Source organism: Bombina bombina, chromosome 10 (assembly GCF_027579735.1).
Source record: "Bombina bombina isolate aBomBom1 chromosome 10, aBomBom1.pri, whole genome shotgun sequence".
Classification (NCBI taxonomy): Eukaryota; Metazoa; Chordata; class Amphibia; order Anura; family Bombinatoridae; genus Bombina; species Bombina bombina.
In genome coordinates, this window is record NC_069508.1 from 26,689,486 (window position 1) to 26,715,005 (window position 25,520).

Here is a 25,520-nt window from a genome sequence, read left to right on the forward strand (position 1 = left end):
CTTTTTTTTTAGATCCTCAGAGAGTTCTTTGCCATGAGGTGCCATGTTGAACTTCCAGTGACCAGTATGAGAGAGTGTGAGTGCAATAACACCAAATTTAACACACCTGCTCCCCATTCACACCTGAGACCTTGTAACACTAGCGAATGACATGATGCCGGGGAGGGAAAATGGCTAATTGGGCCCAATTTGGACATTTCCACGTAGGGGTGTACTCACTTTTGTTGCCAATGGTTTAGACATTAATCGCTGTGTATAGAGTTATTTTGATGGGACAGCAAATGTACACTGTTATACAGGCTGTATACTCACTACTTTACATTGTAGCAAAGTGTCATTTATTCAGTGTTGTCACATGAAAATATATAATAAAATATTTACAAACATGTGAGGGGTGTACTCACTTTTGTGAGATACTGTATATATATATATATATATATATATATATATATATATATATATATATATATATGTGTGTGCATTGGCACCCTTTGCAGTTAAGTAGATGAGAACATGTAAAAGCATATTTATGCAATATTCACATTTAAGAAAGTGTTTAACTATGTATTTACTGTTTACTGTAAATATTTCACATTCCATGAAAATATGAAATTGAGTTTGACGAGAGTAAGGTTTTTTTTCACACTTTTTTTCCCCACAATTCACTTCTATGAGGGAATACGTGAACACGCATGCAATATTCTAACTTCAGGTTAGCGTGCAAATTAAAACAGTTTTTCTTTCAACCAGACAAGTGGGAATGTTAATTACCTCTGCACTTGTAATCTGGGCTGGCCCATTATATTTGTTTTAATTTGGACTGAATATTGGACCTTTTAACATATTTTACCTGGCAGTTTGATAAATTAGACAGAGTTGTGACATTGTTTATACGTTTATGAATATTATTATTATTGTTATCTGTTATTTGTAGAGCGCCAACAGATTCTGCAGCGCTAATATGTTTTAAAAGGTTAATATATGAATGACTTTAGGAATTTCAATATTTTTCCTATGAACAAGCAAACTGATTATTTTGTTCAAAGATCAGGATAACTAAATTAATTTTATAAATGGTGAAATTGAAAGGTTTCTTTGTAAAACAACACATGTACTATTTAAAGGTGAACAAATTGAAAGTTCTTTTTTTCATAAATTAAGAGCTATATTTATAGATGTGCAAATTTAACATATTTTAATATACATGCTGAAAAAAGTTCTCTAATATAAAAATACATCCAAATTATAAGATAAAACATGTCTTCCTTTAATGACAAATTTAATTTTATTGTTATAATTTTTAAAGGTCAACACATTTAAAGATTTTTTTTGTAAATTAAAAGCTATAATCATAGAACAGATATCACAACATTTTTCATGCATGGCCAACTCAAATTATTATTATTATTATTAATAATATATATATATATATATATATATATATATATATATATATATATATATATATATATATATATATATTTAAATAAAATATCAAACAAAGCTTTTTCTTAGATAGGTTGAATAAAGTTTTTCAAATTTATCAGTAAACTAAAAGCACATCAAAATAGCAGTGATAAAAACTATGATCTTTTCATGTCAAATTATATCAAATAAGACCATTAAAGATTTAGATTATTACAATTAAATGTATGCTGCAATTTTTTACCACTGTTAAATAGAATAATAAATCTGAGCTTTCTTCCTGGAAGAGGAGAGGCATATACCTAATATCCGATTTTTACTCCTCGGGTCACCTAAACACAGCGACTCAGATGTTGGACTCCGAGGGTGAGGCCCCAATATGGTTTAGGTTTGAGAGCTTCAGAGTACTAAGTTTGGTTAAATCACGGGGATTCCCAAAAACAGCCTTAAGGGAAAAGTCTAAGTGGGAAGAAAGATGGATTAAGGGCATGGCTATGATCAGGCCTTTATCATTCCACTAGGCGGCCCTTATAAGAGATCACTCGGCAGGCCACCCGTGGCAAATAAAAGCCTGGAGCCAGGAACTAGACATTGCAATATCAGAAAGCGAACTTGCCTCCGCAATCAAGCTTACAAAAAAAACCTACACTGGGTGACGGTTCTGAAAACATATATGAAGGTAGTACTGAAATGGCACAGGGTCCCAGTGAGATTAGCAAAAATGTACAACAATACTTGAGTGCACGGTTGGAGGAATTGTGATCAGCCAGGTACGGATCTGCACATTTGGTTGTCCTGTCCGAGATTGGTACCACTTTGGCGGGACATTGAAGTGCTCCTCCAGTCAGTTGTCTCCTCAAATAGCTCTCCTCCATATTTTTCCGCAATCAGCTTCACTATAGACCAAGCGGCTGCTCATTTACATATTGGCGGCTGCTAAACTATGTATTGCCAGAGCCTGGAAGCAACAGGAACCCCCCACTCTGAACGGAGTTTGAGATTTAGTAAACCATTTCGCAACAATGGAAAGATATGTGGCTGGAGAGACAGATGGGATGGAAACCTATTGGGAGACCTGGACAGACTGGATTGCTAATCAATAAATTGAGAGTCATCCAACAGATATAATTCTTTTATAGCCAAAAGGAATTTTTTTTCCTCTCTTCTCTCTCTTTCCTTTCTCCCCCTTCCCCCTCTCCGGTCTTCCCCTCACCCCCTCTTCATGCCTCCCCCTCTTTTCCCTAACTTCCCTCTCAAGGGAGATAAACAGGGCAACTAGACAATTGCCCTCGGGTTGTCAGACTACTTGTGACTCGATACTCATCCATGTTTAGTCATTTTTATCTAGATCCCCTTCCAGGGCTAAAAGTAGCCCTTGTCTTCTCCCCATTCCCCTGCAATATACTGAGCTACCCACCAAAAGATCCCACTTAACTAGTCCTTAATTTAAGGAAACTGACAAAACTATGAGAGACCTGGATCAGTTCTTTAGTTTAAGACTCTTTATACATTAAGCAAAATGCCTATTAATAATGGTGAATATTATTTTCTGTTTGAGTGTTTTCAAGGATTACAGTATGTATATTCTTATTGATTGTATACCACATCGCCATGATATTGTAACACCCTGATCTGCTCATTTTGATATACATGTATCGACTACTTATTATCAATAAAAAAATATTTTGAAAAAAAAAATCTGAGCTTTCTTACTGTTGTTGTAAAATTCTTTGGGAACTATATGAGTTTTTTTTCCGCTAATTAAAAAAAAAAATGTTCAAAATAAATACATTATCTTTTAATACTGAATATTGCCCATATATATATATATATATGTACCACTCAGATTTTTTCATAAATCAGCATCTCTACATGTCTGGCAGCCATACCATTCCAGAGCCTGTGTTTTAAATTTCATCACAGACACACCTCATTCTACTTAATGAGTTACTGATTAGGTGCTCACTTGAACCAAATCTTATTTAATGAGGTAAAATATAAAACCACTGCTGTGGTCAACACTATCTTGCAATAGGACAAGCTGGATGGCAAAAACAGTGCAAGTAGTACCTCAAAAGTAATGGAATAAAAAAAATAACTACTGACCATGCCAAAAGAGATAAAAAGAAAAGTTTTGAATGAGGAAAATTCTGGATTTACTGGCAGAGGGATACAGTGAGCGTCAGGTTGCTTCCATCCTTAATATTTCAAAGACGACGGTTCATAAGAATAAGGTCAAATAGCAGACATTGGGAATAACAAAGCTACAGACCAGCAGAGGGCAAAAATGACTCTCCACTGCCCGGGATGACTGCCAACTCATTCAAATGTCACTCTACAACAGTAGGATGGCATCAAGTGATCTACAAAGAGAATGGCAAATGGCAACTGGAGTGAAGTGTATGGTGAGGATGGTTTGAAACAGGCTCCTAGAGGCAGGGGTAAAGTTGTGCAAAGCTAGAAAAAAGACCTTCGTCAATGAGAAGCAAAGAAGAGCCAGGCTGAGGTTTGTAAAAGACCATAAGGATTGGACCGTAGAGCACTGGAGTAGGGTCATCGTCTCTGATGAGTCCAATTTTCAGCTTTTCCCAACACCAGGTCACCTAATGGTGAAATTTGGTGGGGGATTGGTGTTGATCTGGGGATCCTTTAGCAAGGCCGGAATCAGGCAGATTTATCTTTATGAAGGACTCATGAATCAAGTAACATTAAAGGTTATCAGGGAAGAAAACTTGCTTCCTTCTGCTCTGACAATGTTCCTCAACTCTTAGGATTTTTTTTGTTAGAAGAACATTGCTTCATGACACACAACCAGGTCAATCAAGGTGTGAATGGAGGACCACCGGATTAAGACCCTGTCATGGACAGCCGAATCTCCAGACCTTGGTCACAAGCCATCAAACAAAGCCAAGCTGCTTGTATTTTTCACCTGGAGTGGCATAAAGTCACCCAACAGCAATGTGAAAGACTAGTGAAGAGCAGCCTAGATACATGCAAGCTGTGATTTAAAAATCAGGTTTATTCCACCAAATATTGATATCTGAACTATTGCTAAGTTAAAACATTAGTATATTTGTGCTGCTGACTTGTAGCAGTAGCTTTACCTACTACTTTAACTTTATATAGGTTTACGCTGTTGTCAGCTGTACCAGCTGTACCTCTGCTTTCCTAATTAATTAATGAACGAATAATGTTTTTGGCTGAACTAATTGACCCCATGAACTAATCTTGGAAGAAAGTAAAGTATTGTTTGTAGGAAAATAAGGAGTACTACATATTGGCACAAAAAAAAAACACTTAAAATATATTCTAAATTTAATTGTACCCACTATATTCTAATGCAGAAAATTCTTGAAGTACATATTCCTGCTGCAGGCAGATTGATTTTACCTCTATCAAGCTAACAAGTTCAAGTAAGGCAAATCTCCTTTACTTATTGCACCTCTTTAAAAGACAGAAGAAGCCTAACCTTTCCCAAACTCTTGCCAAATACATTCTTTACACTTACACTTTTGACGTTAGGTTTATATTCCTGTCTAACACGTAATTGCAGAAAAAGAATTGCTTATAAATCCAACCTATCAAAATGATTTATGCAGGCATTTGAGAAAATGTACTAAATAAAGTACCAAATTTGGTTTTGAAAAACATATTAAATAAAGTTGTTGTTTTTTTGCAATTTAATCTCAAAAGTAATCAGAAAGTACCATCATTAGTTTTCGGTGTGGATTTTATAAGAATGTAACCGTGCTTCTTAAAACTGTTTCTTTAGATGCAACTATGTATTAAAGTATCATTAAACAATAAATAAATGTGTGATAAATTTATGTAGTCAAAGAAAAGCGTAAAGTAAAGGTAAACTTGAGCGTACTCGCTAATATAAATAATGAGTGAGACTTTCATTCATGAAATCGCTAATTTATTCTTCTTAGATTTTTACATTTTAATGCCAGAACGATAAGCAATGTTCCTCCGCCCGCCATATTCCTCAGTTGATTGACAGATGACTCATCTGCAATCCACTAATTGTTGCCCCCCCCCCCCCCCCCCGGGCATTTAGCCCCTTTGCACAAACATCACAGTCCTGGGGGAAAACAACGATTAGTGGATTGCAGATGAGACTCATCTGTCAATCAACTGAGGACTATGGCGGGAGGAGGAACGGCGCTTATCGTTCCGGCATTAAAATGTAAAAATCTAAGAAGATCAGGATAAAATAGCGATTTCAGTAATGAAAGTCTCGCTCATTTTTTAAATTATATCCTATGACTTGAGTGAGTACGCTCAAGTTTACCTTCACTTTAACCTGATTTTTTTTTAAACTTTATTAGTAGTTTCAATATTATATTTAGTCTTTCTAATGGAAGCTGCCATGTTGTAACCTAGAATTTCTTCTCTGCTGAGACCATTTGGGGACAGTTTTAGGAAAGTATCAGGAAAATATTTTAGTCAGACAAAGTAGCACATAGTATCATAATAGGATTTCTTTTGAGGGACTAAGGGATATATTTTCTAAAATGTGCTACTAACTTGGTATGATCTAACACAGGGCTCAGCAACCTTGGACCACCAGATGTTTTAGAACTACATTTCCTATGATGCTGAGACACTTTTTAGGCTGCCTGAGCATCATGGGAAATGTAGTTCCAAATCTTCTGGGGGTCCAAGCTTGATGACCCCTGATCTAACATGTTTGGACACTGCTACAAGATTGCTGATAGGATACTAGAGATGCTTTATGTATCTGTATTTTTTTTTACCAGGATTCAGTGTCATTATGTACCCGGCGCTATGGAGCTTTAAGGGACAGTGCAGCTAATAATATTATATTAAAAGTAACAACAGGAAACCATTTCATATGCTCTGTTCTTTCTCTCCCACTGGGTGGTTGATTTCTGCTGTTGTAAAAGCAGATATTTCATATGGCAAAATAAAGGAAAATGAGCTATTTGTAAACAATTTATTAAAGTTGTGCACAGGAAAAATTTTCGGTGCATCCAAAATTTTCGAAAAAAAATAATTAAAAAAAATTAATAATTTTCGTTCATGGACATATTTGCTTCAAATGAATTTCATCCTAAATTTTCGTTTCAACTAAAGTTTTTGTTTTGAGCTACAGTGCGCATTTTGAGCATGGAATGAAAACTAGCGCAGCGAAGGGGGTGAGTCGCGCAACTATAGGCAGAAGATTGTAAATATATATGTACTGAATATACACATATTAACACATAAATATTTATGTATATAAACACATACATATATATTTACAGGGAACACACAGTCTCAATAGACCACTATGTTAAAGCAATTTTCAGTGCCCTTTTTTTCTGACCTCAAGTTCATTTTCTGAGCACTAATTGCTACTGTAAGCTTGCAGTAGCAATAACCAACCACTTGTAATGGCTGGATATTTATCGTGCACCAGTAAAGAGACAAAACTGCCCACTAAGTGGCGCTCAATAAATTAGAGCTCACTTGTAATCTAGCCCTTATAAATGCTAGCTAGAAAGATGCATTCAAAGAAACGATTAGTCTGAGAATCACATGTAGATGTATTTTTTAAAGTTTCATTAGATGTTTAAATATTGACAAAATAAGTGTAAAGTCTGTCCAAAATGATCCGATCAGCGGATCATGTCCGACAGACCTTGCTGAATGCGGAGAGCAATACAGCTCTTGTGAACTGCTGGTGCAATGCCGCCCCCTGCAGATTTGCGGCCAATCGGCCAGTAGCAGGGGGTGTCAATCAACCTGATCGTATTCGATCGGGTTGATTTCACGCGATCTCTGTCCGCCTCCTCAGAGCAGGCGGACAGGTTATGGAGCAGCGGTCTGAAGGGGCTCGCCAGAAACACGGCCCTTCAAGCTCCATACAGAGCTTAATAAATGGGCCCCTTAGTGTCTATAAAACAATAGGAGCTACCATGTTGTAACTTAGGTTACCTTTTTCTGCTGTGGCCAATTAGAGACAGTTATAAATAGGTCACTCGAGTGTGCAGCCAATGGCTGTGTGGAATATAACAGTGTTCTGCACTTCCATTTCTAACAGGGACTAAAAAGCTCACAACTTCAGATATTTTATATTAACATCTCAAACTGTTAAATGTCCCTCTAAGTAACATGTAACATGTAGACAGCCAATCAGAAAGTAAAATTCCACTCACTGATGTGTGATTATGTTTGACTGCAGTCTGTTGGATTGTTCTATTAAGCTCACTTAAAGGGACATTCTAGTCAAAATTAAACTTTCATGATTCAGATAGGGCATGTAATTTTAAACAACTGTCCAATGTACATCTATTATCTAATTTGCTCAATTCTTTAGATTATCCTTTGTAGAAGAAATAGCAATGCACATGTGTGAGCCAATCACACAAGGCCTCTATGTGCAGCAACCAATCAGCAGCTACTGAGCATATCTAGATATCAGCAAGTGATATAAAGAGAATGAAGCAGATTAGATAATAGATGTAAATTAGAAAGTTGTTTAAAATTACATGCTCTTTCTAAATCACAAAAGAAAAATTTGGGGTTTCATGTCCCTTTAATGATGTAGAATCATTTTGTGCCATGTAATTCCCATATTTATAACATTCAGAAACTTTATTGCAATAATTAACATACTGATAGTGATATTTTATTTATGAACATGTATCATTGTTTAAAAATGTAATTTGCTCATATAACAAAAATTTTGGGAAAATAGTATTAGTTAAAATGCAACCTTGCCCATGCACAGAATTTTTAGATCACAAATAAATTCCAGGGAAACCAACCTAGGGTTGACCACAATCTGTTAGAAATGTGTATCTTATAACTTTACTACAAAATTCACCATAAAAGCCTACAGAGTCGATTAATCATTCAATAAGCTTTAGTAAAGGACTGTGATTTACACCATGATAAGATGTTCAGAATTGGTTTTCAATTGGAAAAATGTCTTTAATTTGACACTGAAAAAATGATTTGCAATAACTGATTTTTGATGGATGGGAACTCTGTTGGGGAAAAGTCTGTGCAATACAAAGTCATTTGACAACGGAAAAGCAGCATTAATGATCGACTGGAATAGCTTGAAAAACAAACACGCTATATGGTCCTCTAACCCCCATGTTTGATTCATCAGCGATTTTATTAATAGACATAATTTATAGTAACAAGTGCCAGGCTAGAAGAGAATATTATAGTTTAGCTGCCAAGAAATGCAGCCTATAACCTTCTTTGGTTATGGATTTAAAGCTTAGAACAATATGCAAACGTTACATTTGCGTTTAGCTCTTAGTAGAATTTGAAAGTCAGAAAGTTACCTACAGAATATATAAACAAATCATAATTTAGTGATCTACCCATCTGTGTTTAATACGTACATCAATAAAAATTCAGACAATTCATTATAGGTTTAAAGAATTAAAAGGCAACACATCCCTACCTTCTCCCCTGGTGGCCCTGGAGGTCCGGGATAACCTTTAGCACCCTAAAAATGAGACATTTGTTTAGGATTTGCTTGAAAAACATCATTGCATGCATTAGACATACATTTAATATAAAGGGTCAGAAACAGCACAGCATTAAAATACTGAAGCATTAAATGGACACTGTACCCAAATTTTTTCTTTTGTAATTCAGAAAGAGCATGCAATTTTAAGCAACTTCTAATTTACTCCTATTATCAATTTTTCTTCGTTCTCTTGCTATCATTATTTGAAAAGGAAGGCATCTAAGCTTTTTTTGGTTTCAGTACTCTGGACAGCACTTTTTATTGGTGGATGAATTTATACACCAATCAGCAAGGACAACCCAGGTTGTTCACCAAAAATGGGCCGGCATCTAAACTTACATTCTTGCATTTCAAATAAAGATACCAAGAGAATGAAGAAATTTTGATAATAGGAGTAAATTAGAAAGTTGCTTAAAATTTCATGCTCAATCTGAATCACAAAAGAAAATTTTTGGGTACAGTGTCCCTTTAACTCTGCAGATAGTCATATTATGTCATACTATATTACATATATAGAACAAATATTAACATTTAAATATCTAATGTTACATATGAATATTACATTTCAATACATAATATAAAATAGTATCTTAGAGTATTGATTCCCTTAGACTTATACTGAGGTTTTCGAGAATCAATTTTCAAATCGTAATATTCGAATGTTATAATAATACATTATATATTCATATTACATTTAATAAATTAAACATTAAACAAATGTGTTCAATATTTGTTTTGTGTGTGTATGTTTGTGTGTGTGCATGTATGTGTGTGTGCATGTAAGTGTTTGTTGGTATGTGTGTGTTTATATGTGTGTGCATATTCAATCGGGTTGATTTCTGGCGATGTCTGTCCGCCGCCTCAGAGCAGGCGAACAGGTTATGGAGCTTGATAAATATGCCCCTGAAAGTAAACTGTTTTCGCACAAGCACTAACCCGATGCCCTCATAAAGCCGAAGTTAGGCTATCGCACACGCATTAACGTATTTTCTCATAGAAGTCAATGGAAAATTAGAAAAACCTAACACCCTACTCATGCGCGTGCATATTCTCAAGTGCTCTAAACCAACATGAAAATATGAATATTTCACATTCCAATATTCTTCACATTGCAGAATATGTTCTATTTACTCATAAATACATACATATATATATATATATATATATACACACACACACACATAAATATATATATATATGTGTGTGGTTTTTTTTGCACAAATATATATTTATACCTATATATATATATATATATATATATATATTTATGTGTTTATATGTGTAAATATGAAATTTCAGAACTTATGGTTCAAAATCAAAAACACTGATCACATGACATTTGATATCAGCAGTGTCACATGTGACATCATTTATACCTCCCAATTTTTCCCAGTGACCAAAGAATTAGCTTCACAGTATTTAGAGGTTCAAATTATGCTGCGTTGGAGAATGTGGATCAGGCACCAACATAGAACCTAAACATGAGACATATTAATACCTAGCAAACATGCTGTTTCTATATTGTGTATAATACAAAACACTACTAATTACTAAAATACTCCCAAATGTCACAGCACCCTTCATCATTTACCAGCAATGTAATAGATTCTTGCCTTACCGACACTGCACTTTTGTCCCCCTTTGGCAACCATGGCTATGGTTAAATCTGGGGTAAAGATATAGCTAAAATTAGGGTTAGGACTAAAGTTACAGCAATGGTTCATCTTTAATTGAGGGTTAGAGCTGTGACTAGGGTTTCTCCAAGGATTAAGGCTACAGATATGACTAGATTTATGGCTGCAAATATGACTAGGATTAGTGTTGCTATGGCTACAAACAAGGCTAGAGGTGAGATAGGACTACTAACAGGACAAGGGATAGGGTTAGGATTATTTGCTATGACTATGAGTATATTAGTTATTGGTTGAGTTAGGGCTACTTTTAGGACTAGGACTAGAGTTAGTTGCTGGGACTAGGGCTACGGTTATGGCTAGAGATAAGGCTATTACCAAGACAAGGACTAGGGTTAGCATTAGTTTCTACCAGTACTAGAGCCAGGATTAGGGTTAGCTATTACATCTATGATTGGGGCTAGGGATGGAGCAAGCATGATGAATAGCCTTAACTGTATGAATTCCAGACATAGATTTAACATTCCTTTTCTTTACCCTCAGCCATCTTCGTTACCCAATTAGTCAATGTAAATTTGCACCTCTTATACAGGTGACATTGCTACAGCCATGACAACATTGTAGAAGTAGTAATATCCTTGATGCCTTATTACAGCAGATGCCATGTTACCATCCCAAAAACACCCATTTACAAACACCTGTCATTTTTCCTCTCTAGCTTTTAATCTTATTAATGATAATCTCAATGCAATGATAAATAAATACGCTAGAATTATGAGTTCAAATTTTAGACTATAAAGTATCAAATCTCCAGGTGTAGAATATTTTTTCTGTTTGTTCTTTAACGCTCGTTTGAGGACGTTGAACACATTTGCAGTCATGCAATATGTTAATAAATTTGCAGACAACACTAAAATGAGACAGACTTGCTTGTTAAAGGCTTTCCAAGATGAATCCTTAATTGTATACGTGGAATCATTTCTATTTGAAAGTACAATAAGTGGTTTTGGTTTGATTTGTTTCCAAAAAGGAGCTCAAGCGCACTAAAATTATCGCACTATAACAGATTTACATTACACAGGAGTTACCACACTAAATAAACAAATCTTTACTTGTTTCCCAGTGGTGTCCATAAAATAACAAATGTTGAAATGGAATCCAGTGCGATCATGTAAAACTTTAGCAATAATTGCATTGTCCCGAATGTGTCCTTTCCCAAAAATCTGTGGTTTGGAAGAGAGTTTAGCTTTTGTATGACTATGCTTTAAAAATATTGTGTTTTCTGCATGGATGCACCTGCTTTTCCTTGTTATTTCTATACATATTTATTCCGAAATAGAGGAGAATAAATGAGGAAGCAGCTCTCAAAACTTTCAGTGTTCTCCTCTCCTTCTTTAAAGGCAAATTAAAGCAATAAAGTAGTGTAATATTTTCTAATATTTTATAATTTTCTGCTATCTAAAGCACAGATTAATTGCATCATTTGATAATTTGTGCAATAAAAAATTAACATTTTTCATATTAGCTCATTTTAGCTTAATATTGGCAAAAATAGTAGCCCGTTGGTGGGTGTGCTGGCAATTTAGGGGTTAATAGGGTAGTGCAGACTTTGCGATGTGGGGTGCTGTCAGTTCAGGGGTTAATAGTGTAGTACAGACTTTGCAATGTGGAGCTTTAGGGGTTAATAGCGTGGAAGCTTACTTTACAGTGGGGGGGGGGTGGCAGTTTATGGGTTTATAGTGAAGTTTAATCTGGACAAACTCTTTATGTGACTTTCAGGTCGTGTAAAAAGCTTGAGCGATAAAATCGATTTTGTTTGAGCAATTGCATTTACTTTCAACTTGTAATACAAGCGTGCATTACCGCTCAACGCTACCCATACAAAATTCTGGATTCTGGATGAAGATATTTTGGACCATTCCTCCATGTAAAACATCTCCAGTTCAGTTAGGTTTGATGGTTGCCGAGCATGGACAGCCCGCTTTGATTTTGAGCAGTGTTTTGGGTCATTGTCTTGTTGCAATATCCAGCCCTGGCATAACTTCAACTTTGTGACTGATTCCTCAACATTATTCTAAAGTATCTGCTGATATTGAATGGAATCCATGCGACCCTCAACTTTAACAAGATTCCCAGTACCGGCACTGGCTACACAGCCCCACAGCATGATGGAACATCCACCAAATTTTACTGTGGGTAGCAAGTGTTTGTCTTGGAATGCTGTGTTCTTTTGCTGCCATGCATAATGTCCCTTGATATGACCAAGTAACTCAATCTTTGTTTTATCAGTCCACAGCACCTTCTTCCAAAATGAAGCTGGCTTGTCCAAACGTGCATTTGCATACCTCAAGTGACTCTGTTTGTGGCGTGTGTGCAGAAAAGGCTCCTTCCGCATCACTCTCCCATACAGCTTCTTCTTGTGCAAAGTGCGCTGAATTGTTGAACAATGCACAGTGACACCATCTGCAGCAAAATGATGTTGTAGATCTTTGGAGGTGGTCTTTGGGCTGTTTTTGACTGTTCTCACCATCTTTTGTCTTTTGCCTCTCCAATATTTTACTTGGCTTGCCACTTCTGGCCTTAACAAGAACGGTGCCTGTGGTCTTCTATGTCCTCACTATGTTCCTCACAGTGGACACTGACGGCTTAAATCTCTGCAATAGCTTTTTGTAGCCTTCCCCTAAACCATAATGTTGAACAATCTTTGTTTTCAGGTCATTTGAGAGTTGCTTTGAGGCCTCCATGTTGCCACTCTTCAGAGGAGAGTCAAAGAGAACAACAACTTGCAATTGGCCACCTTAAATATCTTTTCTTATGATTGGATGCACCTGTCTATGAAGGCTTAATGGGCTCACCAAACCAATTGTGTGTTCCAATTAATCAGTGCTAGATATTTACAGGTACTCAAATCAACAAAATGACAAGGGTACACAAATGTATGCACCTGTCTAATTTCGTTTGGATGCATATTGCACATTTTCTGTTAATCCAATAAACTTAATTTCACTACTGAAATATTACTGTGTCCTTCAGTTATTTGATAGATCAAAATGAAATTGCTGATCCAAACACCCAATTACCATATTGTTCAGAGTATAGGACGCTCCTGATTATAAGCCGCACCCTTAAAAGTTTGGTGCCATTTTAAAGATTTTTTTTTTTAACTCTTAGCCTCCCTCCCTGACTAATGTTTCCTTACCTTCCCCCCATACACACACACAGCCCCCTCATAACCCTCATAGGCTGCCTCCTTTCCTCACACTGTGCCCACTACTCACCCTATTAACTACCTTACACAAGCCTCCCCTCAGCCCTCCTCACCCTCTTAGACCCCTTCTTCCTCACAGCATCCCCTCCTCACCAATCCTAACTCACCCTCCTGTCACAGCTTATAACTCACAGCAGCTCCTGCTCTTATCTTAAACCCCTGCCACTTCCATCCTGAGCACATCAATTTTTCCTGGGGATATACCAAAAGAAAAATGTTTCCAAGTCAGTATGCAAGATAATCATAAAAGTAGTATAGAACATGTGTATCCCAAACATTCTGCCAGTGTTTCATTTCATATCAATGCACATACTTTATACCGTATTTCTGCTAGGGACTCAATAAGTGACTCACCCCGTCTACACCGCTTGTTAGCGTGTCTGGTCCTCAGTAGTACAGCCGTCAACTCTTCCATCAGTGCTGCTACGTATCAGACTTGCCTTAGTTCCCTGCTCCTGGTGATTAACCAGTACGGTCCTTGCTCTGTCTGAACAGGGCAAGTTTTCTCCTCGTTTCTTCCCAGAACAGGTAATCAGAAATGGCGCCTGACATCACTCGCACTCCATACATACAAATAGGAAGTTGCTGTGTGTTTGTCCAAACCCCTCCCTGTAACAGTAGCGCTTCCGCCCAACCCCAACCAGACCATTCAAGGTAGCATCCTGATTATAGGCTGCACCCCTGATTTCAAGACTTTCAGAAGGGGAAAAAGTGCGGCCTATACTCGGAACAATACGGTATTTATAAATGAAAATCATGTAAATTGCCAGGGGTGCCTAAACTTTTGCATACAACTGTATTTCTGGATTATTCCATGCTTGTTGCAAATATAAATAAGGGTCATATAAGGTAAATATCACCACCTAATAATTATTTTTATTTAAAAATAAAAAAATAGATGTTTTTATGTTTTCCTACTAAAGCCAATAAATAAATGCAGAGATCAAAAACATCTGGTATGTCACATACTATATTTGATTTACAGCTTATTTTTTTTATAAAGGAATAATATTTAAGACCTAAAATGTAACTATTATGTCATGGTGAATACAGATTTTTGGAACAAGAATAGAGCGAATCCCACATTCAAGTTCTGTCTTGACTTAACAGAGATATTAATAACCATTAATGTTTGTGTTTATAGCTTATTCCAGTCATTAATAAGAGGTGTATCACTTTCTAGCTTATGTTTTGGATAGAGAGACTATTATATACAACAGTTTTAGTTATTCAGTATCAAAATATTAATTTGAAGACATCCTTCTATCTGTCTAATTATGATAAGGCATTAAAGGGACAGGAAAATTTAAACTTTCATGATTCAGATAGAGAAAACTATAAAAAAAATACAATTTCCAAGGGAGCTTAGAAGTGCAATAGTTTCTGTCACTTTATGGTAAAACTATGTGATAAACTAAGGTAGTGCTGTATAGCTAGAAGCTCTGTTCAATAATGAAGACTGAACACAGACGTCTATATTTTAAGATATTCTAATTGTGTGTGCGTTAGTACTAAGGGAAGGCAGGGATGTGGGTGCCCCTTGCTGTTACTCAGTACTGGAAAAATAAAAACAAGAAAATAAAATCATGACACTCACAAGAGAGAAGCACTTACTGGAGATTTATAATACTGCATCCAACTGACCCCACTGCAACCTTTTTTTCTTCTTTAAGAGCCTGATGAAACAACCTTATAAGGCTCAGAAGTGCATACATTTTATCATAGTCTTTTTATAAATGCTTATTTATTTTTGAAAGCACATAAATTATGTTTTGCTGGCATACCACAGAGACCTACCAAATGCCACATTTTAGACTGTGTGACTTTGATTATGCGCTACAGAACTTAAAGGGACATGAAATCCAACATTTTCTTGTTCTTATTTTTCATGATTCCAAAGCAATTTGGAAAGTTGTTTAAAATCACATTTTCTGTCTGAATCTTGTAAGAAAAAAATTGGGTTTCATGTCCCTTTAAGGTGGTTATATATTGGTCGTCACTTAGCACTGTCTGCTACAGCTCCCTCTACAGGTTACTTGTATAACATTGCTACACTCCTCTGCTACAATCATATAGTTCTGAGCCTATCTCACTACACTCTCATTTAAAGGGACCAAGTTTCAACAAACAATTTGATAATATAATAAATTTGAAGTTTTTTCTGTATTCTCAATCTGAACCATGAAAGTTTAATTTTGACTTCTATGACCCTTTAAGACTGGAGCACCAACTAATATTTTTGCTTTCAATAAAATGTGTTAACCTCAGTAGCAGCTCTATAGAGGAGCCAAGCAACCCCAAATATTACTGTAGCGCTCAAATGTGTCAACAGACGTTTGGATATATAAAAATGAATAATCTGATGTAATTTTGACCTAACAAAAAAAATCAGTTAATTGTGCTTAAAAAGACATGAAACACAATTTTTTTTCTGTCAGCATTCAGACAGAGCATAACATTTTAAATAACTTGGCAATTTACTTCTATTATCAAATTTGCTTTTTTTCTTGTGGTATCCTTTGTTGAAGGAGCTGCAATGCACTTCTGGAAGCAAGCTGACACCATTAGGTAAGTGAATTACAAAAGGCATATATGTGCAACCACCAATCAGCAGCTTCCTTTAGTCTGTTGCCGCTCCTGAGCATACCTAGGTATACTTTTAAACAAAGAATATTAAGAGAAAAAAGCAAATTAGAAAACAGAAGGAAATTGTAATGTTTAAAATTGCACAACCTATCTAAATCATAAAAGAAAAATTGTTGGGTTTCATATCCCTTTAACTAGAATAACCATTCAGCCTAAATAAATAATATAAACCCTGTCTGCTTTAAAGTTTTATATAAAAAGCTCTAAATGCTCTCCTGAACTGTAAGTAACCAACAGCTACCAAAATATATCTTATCTAAGCTGTAAATGTTTTAGTCAGGAGCAAACCAACACAACTTTGCCTAATGATTCTCAAATAGAGACCTGTCAAGTTTATGGATGAACTTTTTAACTATTCTCTATTCGTGATGCTTTTAAGAGCAATAAAGCAGTTAAAATATTTATTCAATCTTTGCTTAAAAGATGGGTGAATGATTTAGCAACTTCATTAAAAATAAATGTTAGTGACATTAATTGTAAACAATTGCTGAATGTCTGCTTAACAAATGACTTTTTAAAAATACAAATAATTGACTTGCCTTTCATCAAATGTAACATTAAATTAATGAATGTAACGTGAATATTTGAAATGTAACACTTAAATGTTAATTCTTGTAGACTTCGTAGGAGTCAATTTTAAATTATAATATTCAAATGCTACATTTGGTATTTATATCTTATAATGTGTATAAAAACCTTTGAATGGATAAACAACTGAAACGTTGTATTTTTAAGCCATAAAATATAGACCCTTGCCCAGGGCAGAATGACAACCCATGGGCCCCTGGGTAAAAAAAAAAATGTGAGAACCCCCTTCAACCCACACCCAGTCATTTTCCACCCAACCATGTTCCGCTCCTAGATATGCTCAATCCACACCTCCATTTTTGTGTTACAGAAATTCTATTTCTCCACTCCATGTTAGAAATAGACATTTTAATAATGTAAACTGTTATATATATATATATATATATATATATATATATATATATATATATATATATATATATATATATATACTGTATATATATTTGTTCTGATGAAAGGGATACAGTAGTTTTTGGCACTGGTGGTGATATCTGAGTGTATCTATTCGGTTGAATATTTGTTTCATATTTTGCACCCAGGTGGCTTTATATAGGAGGGTGAATCCACTTCTTGATAGCCATGTATATATATATATAATCTGTACTGTCTGTTTATAGTAAATTGACCCGGTGATGATAGTTGAAAGGAGTATTCCTTTATATTGCAAATTTTAATATAATCTCAGTCATGCTCAGAAATGCTTTAAACACAATCATCTAATCTATGTTTCATTATAGGGCTATAATAGTAAAAAATTACATGCTTCTTAAAGGGATACTAAACTCAATTTTTTTTTTCATGATTCAGATAGAGCATGCAATTTTAAGCAACTTTGTAATTTACTTATATTATCAATTTTTATTTGTTCTCTTGGTATCTTTACCATATATTAGTGCTCCACTTTTAAATACCAGCGCACGATAATGTGCGCTGGTATTATAAGTAAATCGCAATGCGAACGCGAGTAGCAATAACCAGTCACTTGTAATGGCTGGTTAATTATCAATTACTGAGATCATTTAGCGCTCCATTTGTAATCTAACCCATAAAGGGATAGTCAACCCAATTTTTTTTCTTTCATGATTCTGATAGAGCATGCAATTTTAAGCAACTTTCTCCTATTATCAACTTTTCTTTGTTCTATCTTTATTTGAAAAGCAAGAATGTAAGCTTAGAAGCCAGCCAATGATTGGTCCAGTTCCTGGGTTAAGCTTGCTGATTGGTGGCTAACGGTAGCCACCAATCATTAAGTGCTATCCATGGTGCTGAACCCAAAATAGGCCGGCTCCTTAGCTTAGATTCCTGCATTTTCAAATAAAGATAGCAAGAGAATTAAGAAAAATTGATAATAGAAGTAAATTAGAAAGTTGATTAAAATTGCATTCTCTGGGGCCTATCTATCAAGCTCCGGATAGAGCTTGAGGCCTCGTGTTTCTGGCGAGCCTGCAGGCTCGCCAGAAACAACAGTTATGAAGCAGCAGTCTAAAGACTGCAGCTCCATAACCCTGTCCGCCTGCTCTGAGCAGGAGGACAGACATTGCCGCAATTCAACCCGATCGAGTACGATCGGGTTGATTGACACCCCCCTGCTGGCGGCCGATTGGTCGCGATTCTGCAGGGGGCGGCGTGGGTGCAATGCTGAATACGGAGAGTGTATTGCTCTCCGTATTCAGCGAGGTCTGGTAGACCTGATCCGCACTGTCGGATCAGGTCCGCCAGACTTTGATAAATAGAGGCCTCTATCTGAATCACGAAATAAAAAATTTGGGTTTACTATCCCTTTAATTGGCTTCTACTACTAGCACATTAACTATATTTCCGTGTCTATTGCAGCTGAGTTGATCACAGTTCAGAACACAAGGCTTTTACAACATCAGTTTAAAGTTGTAGCATAATATTTTTTCTTTTTCCACAAACTTGTAAAACTGAATGTGGCAGCAGACAAAAAGGACGCCATAAGTACTTCACACCACATGATTTTAATAATGTTTTTCTCAGCTCCATTTTAACATTCATCAACGTAAACACACCTAGAGAGTTTAATGCACTTTATTCACTTCATGAAAAATGTGTTAGTTGTTTATATTCTATTACGTGCAGCACAGAGTATATTGATTGTATTCTATTACGTGCAGCACAGAGTATATTGATTGTATTCTATTACGTGCAGCACAGAGTATATTGATTGTATTCTATTACGTGCAGCACAGAGTATATTGATTGTATTCTATTACGTGCAGCACAGAGTATATTGATTGTATTCTATTACGTGCAGCACAGAGTATATTGATTGTATTCTATTGCGTGCAGCACAGAGTATATTGATTGTATTCTATTACGTGCAGCACACAGCACAGAGTATATTGATTGTATTCTATTGCGTGCAGCACAGAGTATATTGATTATATTCTATTACATGCAGCACAGAGTATATTTATTGTATTCTATTACGTGCAGCACAGAGTATATTGATTGTATTCTATTGCGTGCAGCACACAGCACAGAGTATATTGATTGTATTCTATTAAGTGCAGCACAGAGTACCTTGTGGTGCCATAAATACATTTACACACAATATATGTTTAGGTCACAGCTGAGATATCAGATTCTCACAGTAACAGACAAAAATACAACGCACAGCGCTGCGCAGCTTAGCTACTCTAGTAGATAAAACATTGTTACATTCACATCCAGATTGTACAGCTTAATCTCTACTTTACCATTTCTCAATAGATTTTCTGTTCACTAGCTCCTGGAGAATTCCCAGTAAAGACGTTTAGATTTAACAAATATTATGCGATTAAAAAGAATAAGCAGTTGTTAAAGTGAAAAAATTCACAATCTTAAGGGCTAGATTACAAGTAAAGCGCTAATTTAACGTGCGCCCATAAAGGGGCAAAATTGCCCATTTACGGGTGCACGTTAAATAACCAGTCATTACTAGTGGCTGGTTAATGCTACCGCAAGCTTGTGGTTGCGCTTGGCACTTAGCAAAATTAACCAGGGGTCAGACCACTGGTTAATTTAAAAAATGTGCCCAATTGTCCCCCAAAACAAAGTGGAAAGCTTCTTTATAAAAATAAAAAAATATTAACATCTTTATTTAAAAAAAACAAAATTGCACAAAGCAGTTATAAGGGATTAAAGTGAGGGGATGTGGGGTGTTAGGAAAAAAACAGCACTGAAAAAGTGCCTTTACATAGCGGCCCATGGGGACTGTGTTTAAACTGTAAATGCAAGTAAGTACAAAACGAACAATTAATTTCAGTTACATTTAAACAGATTTTACATTTCAGGCCAAAACCCCCCTAAAATATTTAAATGTTTTGTTATGTATATAGATCCTAGAAAACACTACTACACACACACAAATATTTTACTTATATCTGTTTGCTACAATAACCAGGTAATTTAATATTTTGATCATTTACTACTATAAATAACCATCAATGCAAACAGATTAAAAAAAACCCATCAGATCAAACAAAATGTTGTGGTCATTAACATTCCTGAACCTTGTCTTTACATGCATAGTACAGTAATAGTTTACAGTATAGCGATTTATCATATCACCTTTATCTTTACATTCCTACTAGACTGGAAGAAAACATTATGCTATCTTTTGCAATTATTTCCATCAATGTTCTCTGACAAATAATGAATAATAATAATGAATTGTATATCGAAAATACCCACAGAACCATATGCAGAAAAATAGATAATGTGAGGTTGTATGAAGGTCTAGGAGAAAAAAACGTCCTGCCTAAAATGTTCAAATGTTCACCAGTATAAAAGTAATGTAACTGATTTTATATATATATATATATATATATATATATATATATATATATATATATATATATATATGTGAAAAGAGGACAGAACAAATCAGCGCTAAGTGTGTAACCCCAAGACAGATAATTTAGATGTTAAGAATATGAACTGGCTGCCTAATATATATATATATATATATATATATATATATATACGTTGATTGAAGTAGCCGTGTTAGTCCAGTAATTTAGATATCAATATAACATAACACAAGTATTGCATTGAGCAATGATACTATATACTTTTTATTGGATTAACTATACAGTTACAAGTTGACAAGCTATCGTAAGAATTCCTCCCTTTCTCAAGTCTAAAGTATCATTGTTCAATGCAATACTCTTTTATTTTGAGATATATATATAATGGGACAACAAAATAACGATATCTGACACAATTTCATATCCATCATAGATATATACAACTTCTTTAATAGTTTTCTTTCGACAACAGATAAAGAATAAAATCAAAAGCATTTTAGACACCTAAGCAATATAATTAAACGTTTGATTTTTATAAGGATTTTCAAATGTTAGGACGCAGTAAGGTTAATGTTTACAATGCATAGAAAACGCAACTTATTTAGTCATTATAACAGAATAATTAAATACTAAAAATGCTGCAAAAGTTTACCAAGTATATATGATTTTAATAATAACCCAATCAAATTAGTACATCTCAATTAAACGTAATTCTGAAGAAATTATTTACTAATTTCACAGACACTAACAAACAATAATTATCATCTATGTTATAAATAAAAGCACTAGTGATACATCATTTTTTTTAAATTTTTGTTTCCAAATAATCTTTGTAAAGCTAAAAACATAAATAAGATTATATACATATAATATAGCTTAACTCAAACATCATCTGTATGAAGATTTTCCTTAAGCAAAAATAAATAATTGTGGTCATTGCATTTTAGTAATATTAATAAGGTGTCAACTATAAAACTATGTTATTATTAAATTGTTAAGCACTGCACCTATTTCTTTTGAACACTATGGAACTTTTCAATATCTAGGGCCCTTTTCTACAGACAGTGGCTAACATTTATGCGGCCATGAATAATGGCTAATGGGTTTTTCTCAGATGACATCCCCTTACAAAGAGGAACCAGACAAGGTTGCCCACTCTCACCCCTGCTCTTCGATTTGGCACTGGAGCCATTGGCTCATAAACTACATCAATCTTACACAGGAATTAATATTAATGACTCATATCACCATCTAGCACTTTATGCAGATGATATGCTGCTATTTGTAGATAATCCCTCAAATTCGATTCCCAAAATTCTTAATATTATAGAAAAATTCGGTACCTTTTTAGGTTGCAAAGTAAATATGTCAAAATCTGAAATCTTATGGCTAAAGAAACTACCGCTTAGCAGAATGACATATCCTTTTAAAGTGGTTACCTCGTCCTTAACCTATCTAGGTATTCTCCTTCACCATAATCTGAATTACCTTTATAATCTTAATATTCATAGACAATGCACACAGACCTCCCAACAGCTTGATAGCTGGTCAATGCTACCACTAACCTTATCAGGTTGCATTAACTTAATTAAAATGATCACATTACCGCGTATTTTATACACTCTATTCATGTTACCCTTTTTAATTCATGGCGAAGATCTTTTAACACTTAATTGAGCTATTAAACGTTTTATTTGGAAAAACAAAAAACCACGTATAGCGGCAGAAAAACTCATATTCTGATGGTGGCTTGGGACTGCCGGATTTTAGATTGTATAACTGGGCTATCCTTCTTAGACTAGTAATCGATTGGCAGCTAGACACAGCACATTTTTAATCATAAACACTTAGAGCACGCAATTCAGGGGCATATTAGTGTATCCTCTCTACCTTACACTGATTTGGGTAAATTACCGCCAATGGTGAAAAATAATATTTTATATAAAGATCCATTGCGAGCGTGGAAGTTATCTTTTAAACACTTGAATATTTCTCAACCCGATCCTAAATATATACCTTTGGTAGGCAATGTTAATTTTCCGGCAGGCACAGAATCCTTACCTTTTTGCACATGGGAGTTCAGGGGGCTTAATACAGTTGGGGGCTTTCTGGATCAGGCATCCCGCACAGTGAAGTCCTTTCAGGAACTGAGTAAACAATTTAATATTCCACGGACTCAGTTCTATGCTTATTTACAGACAAGACATTACATTAATAGTCTTAAGGATAAAAATGAGAACTTTTGGAGCTCCTCACCCTTTGTGGTTACACACATATCATTTAAAATGGGACACTACTCAATCACACTGCTTTATCAAATTTTGTTGCATAAAAAAGCCCTGGAAGTACAAGAGACCCTCTTGTAAAAGTGGAAGTTGAGGATTGGAAACATAACTATCCCAATTTTTAAATCTAGTTTAGAAAAGACCAAAAAAGCCACCTTGTCCTCTCAGAGAGAATCTCAAATCCGCATGTTACATCAAGACTATCTCACCCCTAAACGTGTTTCACATTGGAACAAAATGATTGGTAATCAATGTGTCAAATGCTCGATACCTGCCCCAGACTTTTATCCCTATTTTTATGATTGCCCTTGTATTAAGAACTTTTTGGGTAGGCTATAATATTGGCTACTAAAAACTTTTAATGTTAAACTCATAATTAATCTGGGGATGATTTGTTTCCTAGACTGGGATACTAGTTTAAATAAGTTATGTCCAACTTTATCTTTGATTTTTCTTTTAGCTAGAAGTTGTGTTTTGTCCTTGTGGATTGAGAAGAATAGTCACAAGGTAATGCATCTTATTCACAAGTTGTGGATACATTTATTAATTGAACAACAAGACACTCAATTTGATACAATGCAACGTTTGCCAACGTTCCTAAAAAAATGGGAATGTTATATAAAAACTTTAGAGGCACCAAAACAAAAACATATACTATCTCCATTCTTACAAACAGAACACATGTTAAATGCCCACCTGAGGGGTGAATGGTCATCATTGTATAATGATTGATCACGGAACGCTAGTCCTTACAGAGGTTTGTTAAAAAAAAGAGTGATGGGGGTGGAGATGGACGGGTGGGGGGGGGGATTGAGGGGAGGATTCCCTCTTAACCTCCCCCCCCTCAATACCATGGTATTATTATCTGCTTTTCAAATCAGGAATTTCTTGAACTGATAAGTATAGGGTGAGGTTACTACTGGTTGTTTAATTTACACTGTTAATATTTTGTTCTATTGAAGTATGATAGAATAACGGATTAGGGAGGGAGATAGGTGGGGGAGGGGAAAGAAAGGGACAGGAATTGGAAAAGGAAACGGAAAATGTTTTCTTGGTTCACAAGGATAATATTATATGCAGTACCTCATTGTTAAAGCGTTTGATATCTTTTTAGTAATCTGGCTAAATCTCATTTTCCAAATATATGAACAGGCAAGGTACATCATGCTTAAAAACTTTAGGTTTTTGTGCTATTCTTTGGCCTCAACGTGTCTCACAAATGTATGTTAAATACGTCAGTGTTAAAATTGTTTATTATTTCGAAGGTATTGACATGCCCATAATGGGTAACTATGTACTGTCATTTTCTGTCTAATAAAAATAAATTAAAAAAAAAAAGCACTGCACCTATTTCTTAATACTGTAATATGTAATTGGCGGTCATGGGTGATGTCAGAAATATGGTATTATGGATTCAGTTGGTGATGTTTAATAGTAATGTGTCATATCTTTAGATGTGCCATCAATGGTGTCACAAAAAATTCATAGGAGATCGGAATGTTATGTTCATTATTTACTAACTTTTGAATTTGTCAATGTCTCTTTCCCTCTTTTACGTTCTTTCCTTCCTTCCTTTTCTTTTCTTTTTTTCTTTCTTTCTTTTTCTTTCTTTCTTTCTTTCCTTTCTTTCTTTCTTTCTTTCTTTCTTTCCTTTCCTTCCTTTTCCTTTCCTTCCTTTTCCTTTCCCTTTCCTTCATTTTCCTTTCCTTCCATTTCCTTTTCCTTTCCTTCCTTTTCCTTTCCTTCCTTTTTCTTTCCTTCCTCTTTCCTTCCTTCCTCTTTCCTTCCTTCCTCTTTCCTTCCTTCCTCTTTCCTTCCTTCCTTCCTCTTTCCTTCCTCCTTCCTACTTCCTCCTTCCTCCCTTCCTTTCTTTCTTTCTTTCTTTCTTTCTTTCTTTCTTTCTTCCTTCCTCTTTCCTTCCTTCCTCTTTCCTTCCTTCCTCTTTCCTTCCTTCCTTCCTTCCTTCCTCCCTCTTTCTCTCTCTCTCTTTCTTTCTTTCTTTCTTTCTTTCTTTCTTTCCTTCCTTCCTTTTCCTTTCTTTCTCTCTCTCGTATTCGATCGTGTTGATTTCTGTCATAGCAGGCAGACAGGTTATAAAGCAGCGGTCTTTATAACCTGAAGGCTCGCTGGAAACAAGGGGCCTCAAGCTCCGTACGGAGATTGATAGATATGCCCCTATCTCTTTCTGTATCTCTCTCTCTTTCTTTCAAAACTATCGGCTAGACTACGAGTTTTGCGTTAGAGGCCATGCGGCGCTAACGAGCAGTTTTCCCTCACCGCTCACTTACATGCAGCGCTGGTATAACGAGTTTTCAGAAACCCGTCGTTAAAAGGCAAGAAGTGAGCGTTGAGCAAAATTTTGCTCAT

The 25,520-nt window shown here is 35.4% G+C and overlaps 1 protein-coding gene across 2 annotated transcripts in view; it reads right to left on the minus strand.

Annotated features, from left to right (window-relative positions):
* COL24A1 (collagen type XXIV alpha 1 chain) overlaps positions 1–25,520 on the minus strand; it is a 416,052-nt gene that overhangs the window by 281,459 nt on the left and 109,073 nt on the right. For both annotated transcript variants that reach the window (XM_053693893.1, XM_053693894.1), the window contains exon 8: positions 8,855–8,899. In XM_053693893.1, the coding sequence (XP_053549868.1) occupies positions 8,855–8,899 (45 nt within the window). The remainder of the gene's footprint in view (positions 1–8,854; positions 8,900–25,520) is intronic.